Source organism: Babylonia areolata, chromosome 2 (genome assembly GCF_041734735.1).
Source record: "Babylonia areolata isolate BAREFJ2019XMU chromosome 2, ASM4173473v1, whole genome shotgun sequence".
Lineage (NCBI taxonomy): Eukaryota > Metazoa > Mollusca > Gastropoda > Neogastropoda > Buccinidae > Babylonia > Babylonia areolata.
In genome coordinates, this window is record NC_134877.1 from 11,441,020 (window position 1) to 11,452,323 (window position 11,304).

General features: G+C 42.4%; 1 protein-coding gene across 1 annotated transcript; it reads left to right on the forward strand.

The window, feature by feature from the left end:
• Positions 1-703: 703 nt before the first annotated feature.
• On the forward strand, positions 704-3,602 carry LOC143296141 (uncharacterized). Its single transcript, XM_076607941.1, has 4 exons — positions 704-834; positions 1,492-1,632; positions 2,188-2,268; positions 3,210-3,602. The coding sequence occupies exons 2-4, from the start codon at positions 1,561-1,563 to the stop codon at positions 3,600-3,602; spliced, it is 546 nt and encodes a 181-aa protein (XP_076464056.1). The 5' UTR covers positions 704-834; positions 1,492-1,560.
• The last annotated feature ends 7,702 nt before the right edge of the window (positions 3,603-11,304 follow it).

The following is an 11,304-nucleotide window of genomic DNA, read 5'->3' on the forward strand; positions in this document are numbered from 1 at the left end:
GGGTGTCAGTGTGTTGTGTGTTGTGGATACGTTTTCTTTTTCTCAGTTTGGACAGCTCAACACGTTCGTCCTCTAACATGGATTTTTCATCCTGTTTTACGATCCAGTATGTACAGTCCACACCAATATTTGAGCTGCTCGAATATTCCAGAACAATATCATCTGATTCACATAATAACACATCTTCACAATCAGATCTATTCAGAACAGTCTTTCGAAGTGCTGTGTTTCTGAGTTTGTCTCTCAAGCGTCTTTGTATAGATCTGTCAGTTATTGTAGCAACGTAACTTTTCACAATACCAGCATCGAATCCGGCCACTGTACTTTCAATCACTGACTCACTGTTATTGTCAGGTTGTTGATGAAACTGTGATATGAGGTGTCATAGACCAATGAAGAATAAAGATCTAAGTTGTCTGGCACATGTGACACATCTGTTGTTGGCTCTTCGTTCTGGTCCGTACACACAGTCAGAATGTGTCGTGTGTCTCTGTCCGTCGTATCAGTTTGTTTGGGTCGATTGTCAGAAAAAAGACTGTCCCTTCAAGACATAATCAGCACCAGCTGCAACACCTACCTGCCTTTCTTTCTGCTGCCTGGCCCTTTTCTGGTCCCGGTTTGATCTGACTGGTCGGTTTCCTTCTAAAATACTGTACCTGCGTGTTGCTTGAGGTTCAAGACGGGGTCCGCCATTGCTGTTGGCATTTCATTGTCAACTGGCCTAGTCGCAAGACGACGACTGTGTTGTGGCCGTCACCCACCTCTTTCTAACTCGTCAGCGCATTGTCGGTCGGCAGGGCAGACAGGGTTTTCTCCACAGTCGCTGGAAGCCAAGTAAGTGGCATTTTGAGACCAAACTGATGATTTACACAGCTCTCTCAAATGTCGCCCTGTCGCTTTATGTTACGTCACTTTTTATTCGGACGCAACGACGCCGGCAAACAAGATCAGTGTTAGGCCTACTGTTAGGCTATTCTTCGCTGATAAAACTGAGTAAAAAATCTATTGACATTAACTTTGCCTCCTTTACGTTGTTTTTGTTGTTTTTTGTTGTTGTTTTTTCTTAATTCTATTACTGTATTCGACCATGAATATTGAGACTGCTTTTGCTCGAGCGAATTCATACGATAGTTAAAAGTTTTTTGTTCAATGTCATTAATTTTCACACAATGTGATATGAGACGAATGTGTACTTTGACATTTTTGTTTGTTTGTTTGTTTGTATTTTTGTTTGTTTTGTTTTGTTTTGGGTTTTTTTGTTTGTTTGTTTGGGGGTTTTTATGTGAAATGTTAGTAGGCCTCAGTCTGCTGCAGTCCCCATGTTCATGCAGTGAAAGATGGAAATGACAAAAATCAAGCCAAACGGCTGCTGTCACTGTTGTTTCTTCATTGTGTTTGTGTGTGTGTGTGTTTGTGTGTGCGCGCGCGCGCGCGTGTGTGTGTGTGTGTGTGCGTGCGTGCGCGCGCGCGCGTGCGTGTGTGTGTGTGCAGTTCAAACACCGCGGGGCCGACAACAGCGAGGCAGGCAAGGGCCGCACTGAAGCGACCACCACAGGCCAGATGCTGATAGCCCCCTACACCAACCCCGACCGTCCACATCCCCCCCCACGGTCCTTTTTGGGGAGAGCTAAGGTGGGTTTCTCGTTCTGACACTGCCTGCCTTCCTGTCTGTCCGCACAGTCGGTCTGTCTGTCTGTCTGTCTGTCTCTCTCTCTCTCTCTCTCTCTCTCTCTCTCTCTCTCTCTCTCTCTCTCTCTCTCTCTCTCTTCTTCTTCTTCTTCTTCTTCTTCTTCTTCTTCTTCCTCTTCACTCTTTCTCTAGCTGCTTTGTCTCCCGGTTCATGTAGCTCACCTGTTTCGGGCTGTTCTATGCTGTGCACTCCATCCAAGCTATTTCCTATCGTTTTATATTCACCTTTCAGCCCTCTTACCTGTCTGTTTATTTTTTATTCATATATTTTTTTTTTAATTTTCATTTTGGAGTGTGTGGGAGGTGGGTATGGTGTTTTTTTTGTGTGTGTGTTTTTTTGTTGTTGTTTTTTTTTTGTTTTTTTGTTGTTTTTTTTTTGTTGTTGTTGTTTTTTTAGGGTTAGGGGTTGCGGAGGGGTTGGGAGGTAGACGTATGCCATCAGGACTATGTGTCGATATTTCCAACCATGTTTTACCTTTACTTGTCCTATCCTGCCAGATAAGCTACAAAGCGGCCCACCCTTTCTCCCACCATGACGACAGGAACACAATACAGGATTATGGCGAGTATTTTGGCGACGTAAGTGTATGTGTGTGCGTTTGTGTGTGTGTGTGTGTGTGTTTGTGTGTGTGCGTGGTAAAGAGAGTGGGAGAGAGAGAGAGAGGAGCAAAGTGAAAAATATGTTTATTGTCTGCAGTTTATCACACATTTCTTTGCCCACTGTTGAAGTTATCCGAACTGGTTTTTCGTTGATTTTCTTTCACCATTCTTCGTATCCTCTGATGCTCCACTCTAGTTGTGTCGCTCCCTTATATATTCCACATTCTGTTCATGAACAAACTCCGAGTCAGTACGCTTGCATACTTTTTTTTATTTTTTCTCTCTTGTTTTGTTTCTGACGGATGTGTTAATAAAGTAGTTGTTAAGTTTGTGTGGAAAAAAATTCGTCCATGATGATAACACAAATCGAGCGGTTCCAGTTGACTGGTGACTGGACTCGTAATCTGACCCAGCTCGTTAACCAGCAAACTTACAAATTGAAATGCCACGAGAGAAATAAACATCAAAACTTTGAAACTCACATGACAAGCTTATCGTTCTTATAAAGAACATCCTTTTTGCCAAGCAAATTGTTCATATTTTGAAATTCATCTGCAAAGCTGATGGTTTGTATATACTAGAGAGAAATTAATTCATCTACCAAGCAGTCTGTATTTAGAAATTCACACACCAAGCATACTGTTGATATAAAGAAATTCACACACCAAGCTTATTTTTAAACATTTGGAAATTCACACGCCAAACCAGGCATATTTCTTCGTATAAAAATTCACACACCGAGCATATCTTTTGTATCAGAGCGCCCACTTGACAGCCGCAAGTCGGCTCTAACCAGGTAGGCAGCCTCTTGTGCAAATGACCCCGAGTTTGTAAAGCGCTTAGAGGTTGGTCTCCGACCGAGGATAGGCGTTATATAAGTATCCATATCAATCATCAATTCTTTGCTTGACCTGTGTCAGGGCAAAATCACTCGCTTCCTGGGCCGCAAGCTATTGCAGCCCATGCACTCCCGGCAGGACTACACGGACAGTGACTTCCTGATGCACCACTGCCGAGACCCCACCCTGTACAGCTACAGCACGGAGGTCTCCTCCAACTACACGGGCAGGCCCGCCACCTCCTCTTCCGCCATTCCCTCCAAGCGCCAGCACCCACACCTGAGACAGCAGCCATCCTCGGGGCCCCTGCGGCCCCTCACCACCATGACCACAGAGTGGTGCCCTGAAGTACCCCGCTCCCCGAGGTCAATCCGCACCTCCAACCATGTCCTGGCTCAGAGCCTCAAGCCTTACCTCAAGAACAACACCTGGAAGTATTCCTACCACCGTATACCCAAGGCCTACCCTTTATAAGATAAGATAAGAATGACCTTACTATCTTACAAAGAGAAATTGCATCAGTTGCGGCAAACCAAAGTAGACGGTTACCCAACACACACACACACACACACACACACACACACAAGCAACAACAATATCAAACATGACTTGATTAATACAGGAGCAATAGATATATGATGCTTTCATATACAAAGATTTTATCATATTCTCTGTAATTAAAACATTACAATTGATAATGAATACTTCATGATTATAGATGTAAATATATTGAACAACATGAACGCTAAAATAACACATATCGTACTGCATATTCATCCTGCAAATTGTACGTGCACGTACATGGTTCTCAAAATTTTAAAGATGAACAGAAGAGTCTTCTGAATTGTGGATTTCACTTTAAAAGTTCTATAGCGTCGCCCTGATGGCAACAGTTCATTCCACTCGCCTCTCATACAGCTCTTGCATCCTTGCTTGTTTCACTCCCACAGCTTAACTGCGCACACTCATGAGGTCATTCAAAACTCACATAATCCCCACTTCCGAATTTCCATACCGGCACATAAATGAAACTGTGGGCACAGACGCAATACAACATCGATAGTAGCTTTGCATGATCTTGGAAATGATACCGATATTTCATAGATTCTGCAGACTAAATATTCAATAAATTGATACAATCAACACTCCTGTCAAAAGCCAGCATATTGTCTAAAATAGGTCATAAATATCTGTATTTATTGACTCTCTCCACTGTCTCACCATCTATAACAAGGACTCAGTTACAGGCAAGGGGTCTTTTTCGAAATTCGATTGACATTTTCGTTGTTGTTGTTTGTTTGTTTTCAAGAAATTCAGGTCCAGATAGTCCTGCTCACTCCAGGAACAAAACTTTATAATTTCACTTGAGTAAATAGCATCGCAGTTGAACAGATATGCAATACTCAGAATATTTTATGACAGGAGTTTTCCCCGTGCCTCTACAGTCATCCGTGTTAAGTGTATAGATGACAGGGGACATCGTCGTGCCTTAAGGTGTGCCAGCAGAAGTAGAGTTTTTAGAAGAATGGACAGATTGAAAACGAACGGACTGAGTTCTATTGAGGAGAAAGCTAACAATCCAAAGAATAAGCTTATGATCAACACTTTGACAACAGTTTGAAGGCAAGGAGACAAGGTTGTACTATGTTAAAAGCGGAAGAAAGGTCAACTAAAACAATATGAACAAAATATCCTGTGTTATTGAAATGAAGGAAAGCATTGTGATTAAAATGGCATCATCGATACTTCAGTTTGGTTTGTACGCAAACTGATGAGGGTCAAGGTGTTGTTAATGGATGGCGGAGAACAATGTTTTCAAGCTTTATTTTTCATTGATATTGAAGTCAGAGCAACAGGACGGTAATGATTTGGTGTAACTTGGATCCTTTTCTTGGGAATAGGACAGATTACTAGTAGAGTTTTTCCAGATGCTGGGGACAGAGGAGTCCTTGAAAGACCAGTTGAAAATTTTACAGAAAACTTCACACCGTTCAGAGGCGCGCGACACGTTTTTTTTTTTCCTAGGAATCTTCTCCAGATATTGTGTGGGCTTCAGCATTGTCTTTTTGACAGTCAGTTTTTAAAACAAAGATTTAACAACTTTTGCATCGATCTTAAAGTCCTGACCACCGTTTCTATCTTTGATCTTTTCCTGACAGACTGACACACTTGCGGATGTTTCTACAGTTCCATCCTTTTTACCAGAAGGCAGGATCAGGTGTAATTGTAAAAAATATATTTCCAGTTCAATTACCACTTCTCAGAGAAAGATACAGGCCAGCCGTTATCAGTGACGTACTCAGTACAGTGGAATACAACGTGCTGCAGAACATCTATGACGCTGACAAGTGCACACCTGATAGTCCCGAATGGCAATAATCTGAATGTCGTTACTCGCATTTAACGAGTGACCAACGCTACTCTTTTTTCACCCCTTGCCGATATGTCATTAAATTCTAGTGAAGTGGTCGAGAAGAAGGCGCAGACTTTTTCACTTTTACAAACACTTCGTCTTGAAGAACTAACGTGTAAAACATTTTTGCGTAAATGTAACGTAGTTCTGCTGAAACACACACTGTCTTACCACTTCACAGTGGGCTAGGCTGCTGATGTATGATGTGATTCCAGTGTTATACAGTTGTTTGATCACACACATAACTATTCACAAGAATGGATTGTAGCAAGGCCAATGCTTCGAAGAAGAAATTCTTTACTGGTGCTTTGTTGCAAGTATTCTTTACACACACACACACACACACACACACACACACACACACACACACACATACATACATTTTTTTCTTTTTGACAGGCAGCCAGGCATCAGACATTCAAGAAATGTTTTTTAGTTTTTGTATGCAAATATGATCTTGATATTAGACATGATTATTCATGTTTTTATGTACATGTTGCAATTTCATAGCGAGTTCACGCTGAAGTGCGCGCACGAGAGAGAGATTTGTCAAATGGTACACTTAATATCTGAAAAGCGATACTTTTTTGTTTGCTTGTTTTTGGAAAATTGTTAGCCCATGACAGATATTGCATGTTCATCGTCTTTTTGCGACTGCAGCTGGATATTGTTGACAACGGGCATTAAAGACCCTTCCATTTACAGTTCATGTCCTCCAGGCTATGGGAATTGTGTGCATATGTACACTCTCGTATGTGAAACTGTGTCACTGTCAGTGAGTGTATGCGTGCGAGTAAGTCAGTGTGTGTGTATGTGTGTGTGTGTGTGTGTGTTGCGAGAATGACAAGAACTGGCAGTTCCTCGCCACATATCTCTCTTGACGTCAGTGAGCATAATCATGTCGACGGGTACGCACGTACGCACTGGCATGACTAGGTCATTAAGTCATGAAACTAAATAACATTGATTATAACATCTGGTCTCCAACTGGCTTCAAACTACGCGCGCGCGCGCACAGACACGCACACACACACAATCACACATACACTGACAAGCCTGATGCAAATACATACACCAGCATAGGCGACAGCCGAGTCGAAATGTGACAAACTTAGTGGTGATAATGATAACAGTAATAATGAGAACAACAACAATAATAATGATAACAATTCTAGTAATGAACCCAAGTATCTTGATAAACATAATTATTCACAATAAGTCATATCAAGTCAGTAATGAAGTATGTGTGACCTCTCATCCTCCGTGGCTCCGGAGCCAAGGTCAAAAGGTCACCAAGTAATTAAAAGCTTTTTTGGTGTTGGTTTTTTGTTGTTGTTGTTTAAGAGAAAAGGTGAAGAAAAACTTCTTTTGTTTAATTCAAGTTGGAAAAAAAAAACGGTTAAAAAAGTAAAAGAATGACAACTTATTAAATAGTAAGTTAGATTTTTTTTTTTCAGTAGAAAGAAAACACTGAAACTGAGATGGCAGAAGCTGGGCATAATGGCGGTGGTCATCTGCAGTTGTGAACGGTGGCCAGTCGCTGGGTGTAAGTGGACCTGAAAATCGGCACCACCACTGGTAATGACTATTATTATCGCGTGATGCGTCCCGTCAATGAAATTCCTTCATCCCCACCACAGACGGACTGTGTGTGGTGATTGAGGTGATTGGGTGTGGGGATGAGATCACTAGTTACCTCTCCCCGATGCTTGCTGTTTCTTATTTATTTCTCTCATTCTCTTGGAATCAACCACTGGACGTCGGGTCCTTCTTCTTCGATCGTGGGCTGCGACTGCACGTTCATTGTGATGTCACATGACGGTTGTGAAATATCTTGAAAACAAGATTGTTTGACTGGCCCATATGATCCTGATCTTTATCTCTTTTTTTTCTTTTTCTTTTTTTCTTTTTTAATTTTATTTTGGTGTGTGTGTGAATTAAAAAAAAACTGGTGCTTTGTTGCAAGTATTCTTTCCACACACACACACACACACACACACACACACACATACATTTTTTTCTTTTTGACAGGCAGACAGGCATCAGACATTCAAGAAATGTTTTTTAGTTTTTGTATGCAAATATGATCTTGATATTAGACATGATTATTCACTTTCACTACCCTTTGTGCCAATATTCAACAATCGACTGAGTCATATCCGTACTCACCATCCCACCTTCCTGTCTTTCTCTGTCTTATTCATCATCAAGATTAAAATATAATCTGCTCAGTCTTTGGGATATTGTCTTATCATGCACGGAATTGAACATATCTAATCATCAGTGGCTTAAAAAGACGCACACACATAAACAAACAAATATAAATCTATCTCCAAGCCTCTCTCACCCCTCTCTTGGTGTGTGTGTGTGTGTGTACCGAGAGGGAGGGAGGAATGGAGAGAAATATATATGTATTTATTTGGTGCACGTGTGTGTGCACACGTGTGTGTGCGTGTGTATGTGTGTGTGTGAGAGGGGGGTGTTGAAGTCACTTATCATTCAATCCCGTGCATGACAGGATTTTATCCTTAAGACTGAACACATTACACTTTGATCATGATGAAGAATTAGACAGAGACAGGAGGGTGGTGTGGAGATGGACGGATATTACTCAGTCAGTTGTCGAATATTGGCAGTAAGGGGGAGTGAAGTTGGGTGTTCCCTCTGTTAGGCAAAGGGCAGTAATTTCCGACCAAATATTTAGTTGTTGTTTGTTTTTGGATTGTTTGTTTTTTCCATAACGACATAATCCTTTGATTTCTCCGCTTCACGTGCAGTTTAACACGATGCAAAAGCATTGTTTGCTGATCAGTATACACGCTGAGAGCAATTGAGTAACTTTACTGATGCATCACACCTTATCTTTTTGTCTTGTAACGTCTCGTATAGTTTTATAATTAAGGTAATTATGCAAGAATTTTTTGGGGGGGAGGGATAAAAGGGCGAAAAAAGCAACAAAATAATATAATGCCAAATAAAATTATGCAAGAACATTATATGAAATGAATATGGGGCTTTAGTGCCATTGATAAAGCAGTAAAGATGGGGAAGTTAAAAGAAATCCCCAAAGGAAATATGCTAAAATTTTGCAAAGTGGATATACCAGGACATTATGAGTATTTTAGTTTGGTTGGGTGGCATTGTAGCGGGAAAAATGTTGGCCAAATTTAGTTCTGAGTTAGGGCGATCTCTGCGGGGATCACACTCTATAACTCTACTCCTCTGTTCTTTGGAGGAAAATGTGTGGTCTTTCATATTTTTTAATTTTTTTTTTTAATTTATTAATATATGTCTGTGGGTGAATAGGTAAGATGGAAGGTAAGTCTGTGGAGTGAGAGTAGGGCAATATGGGGTAAGTAGGACAGGGAGGATATAGGGGTGGATGGGGGCTGGGGGGCAGAAGGGGGGGGGGTGGTAATTAGCACAGTGGGGACATGGGAGGGGGGATGAAGAGGTATAGAGGGCACATAGGCAGGGTTAGAGGGAGGAAAGAGATGGGGGAGGGAGAGTAGTACAGGGGGGAAGATTGGGTGGGTTGAAGGAGGAAAAGGGGCAGTTGGAGAGCAAGGTGGAGGAGGGAGGGGTAGGAGAGGGGAGTGGGGTGTAGGACAGGGGGGAGGGGAAAGTCGGATTGGGGAGGAGATTGGGGTGGCAGGGAGAGTAGGACGGGAGAGAGATGGGGGAGGGAGAGTAGGACAGGGAGGGATGGGGCAGTTTGTTGGATAGGAGATAGAGAGAGAATGTTCGTGTGTTTGTACCAAGAGATAGGAGGTGAGGAAGGAATGGAAAAAGATATATATGTATTTATTTGGTGTGTGTGTTTGAAAATGTAGTAAATTTGGGACACTAGTTTACGACCTTAACATTCTGCTTTGTGTTCCTTCGAAACATATTGTTGGTCCTAATATTCGAACTCGAGGCTTACACATGTTGCGGCACATAGTGTCGCCATGCACATAATTATTGTCGCCGGTAATGTATGGCAGGAATGACACAACAAAAAATCAACTGCGCCGGCGACACTGCATGCAAACTATAACATATTGCGGCATATAATGTCGCCGGGAATCACCTCAACAGTTGCGTAGTTGTGCTGGTGGTGGTGGTGTGTTCGTGCGCGCATGAGTGTGTGAGTATGTGCGCGCACGGCGGGGATCGCACCCTGTATTATCTGGCGCTTACATCTTTGCCGTCGTGTTATCTCCAACACTTGGCTGGGTCATAAAACTTACAACTTTTGTGTCTGTTGTGCTCACTGTGTCGATGTGTGTGTGTGTGTGTGTGTGTGTGTGTGTATGCTAGCGCGTGCATTTGAATTATGTATGTGAATATGTATGTGGGTGGTGGGTGTGTATGTGGGCGATGGGAATGTATGAGGGTGGGAGGGGAGGCGTCAGATGGTCCGTGTGTGTGCATTTGTGTGTGCGTTCATGTGTGTGTGTGTGCATGTCAGTGTGTATGTGTGTGTGCGTGTGTGTGTCAGTGCGTGTGTGTGTTCTTAAATGTGGGTCTTTGTCTTATGTGTGACGTCTCCTCGTCGGCCCCTTTACATCTTCATCTGGGGTGGGGCGCTCCAAGATGGGGCCATAAAAAGGCCATAAAAGTGGCGCATAAAAGGTTGGAAGTCTGTTTCAGGAAGCGGGATCAAAGCATAGTGCCGCGGCTTGGCCAAAGAATGGGGGGCCGAGGGGGAGGGGTGTGTGTGAGGGGGGGGGGGGGGGGGGGGGTAAACTTTACTGGTTGGTGATAAAATATCGAGGTCCAACAATGTCAGTGTATGCACACGTGCCGTGTGTGTGTATGTGTGTGTGTGAAAATAATCAATAAAAACGAAACGAAAATATGTTGTTTTTTAAATGCAACGAGCGGTAATTGCTACACACAACTGATTTATTGCCTTCTTTATTTTATGTATTACAAATTATATAACATGAATTATCCGTGATAAATCTTACAGCGGCAAAACGCTGTGTGTGTGTGTGTGTGTGTGTGTGTGTCAGTGTGTTTGTGTGAAACAATCAGTAAAAAGAATCGAAAACATGAACAATCCATGCAAACACTGACGCATAACCCCACCCCTCAAAACCATATGCCGTAAATAAATCATACAATTAATTAGTATCTTTTTTACCTGTTTATATGTTGCTAATCGCATTACATTATATTGGTTATTAATGCTTAATCATACCGAATCAAATCTTTGTTGATTACTAGTAGTCAAGTTCGCTTACTATTATCATTAGCATTTCGTTCTAAGGATGTTTTATTGTAATCTCAAATTTTAACTGCAAAATTTCACCAATTATAATTATCCAACAGACAGACAGACAGACACACGCACACACACACACACACACACTAGTGTCTTATTTTTTCCAATGCTCTGTATCTTCCCCCCCGCCCCGGCCCCCCCCCTCCCACACACACACACACACATATGCACACACACATCATTCATCACCCTCTGCCCAATACCGTTCCCACCTCCAAAGACCGTGACTGATGGAAGCAAACTCCTTTTGGGCTGAGAAGACTATAAGCATGATGAAATGTGGCCCCAGTATGGACAGACACAAAACCCAAACCCAGCTGACTGTAAATGACGAAACAATCAGTAGAATAAATTTACTAGTACAAATTCACCGTGCGAACAGACACTGATCATCACACCGCTTCTACTGAGTCACACTGTGACACGGCCGGCGTGCACGCGAACACTGACACACACAGCACGGCACACACACACACACACACACACACACC

What these genes read in the sequence shown, in the direction of transcription:
- LOC143296141 (XM_076607941.1), top strand. Translation starts at nt 1,561, where the DNA reads ATGCTGATAGCCCCCTACACCAACCCCGACCGTCCACATCCCCCCCCA. An exon ending in CCTTTTTGGGGAGAGCTAAG is followed by an intron (nt 1,633 to 2,187) that starts GTGGGTTTCTCG and finishes CTATCCTGCCAG; the next exon opens with ATAAGCTACAAAGCGGCCCA. An exon ending in ATGGCGAGTATTTTGGCGAC is followed by an intron (nt 2,269 to 3,209) that starts GTAAGTGTATGT and finishes GACCTGTGTCAG; the next exon opens with GGCAAAATCACTCGCTTCCT.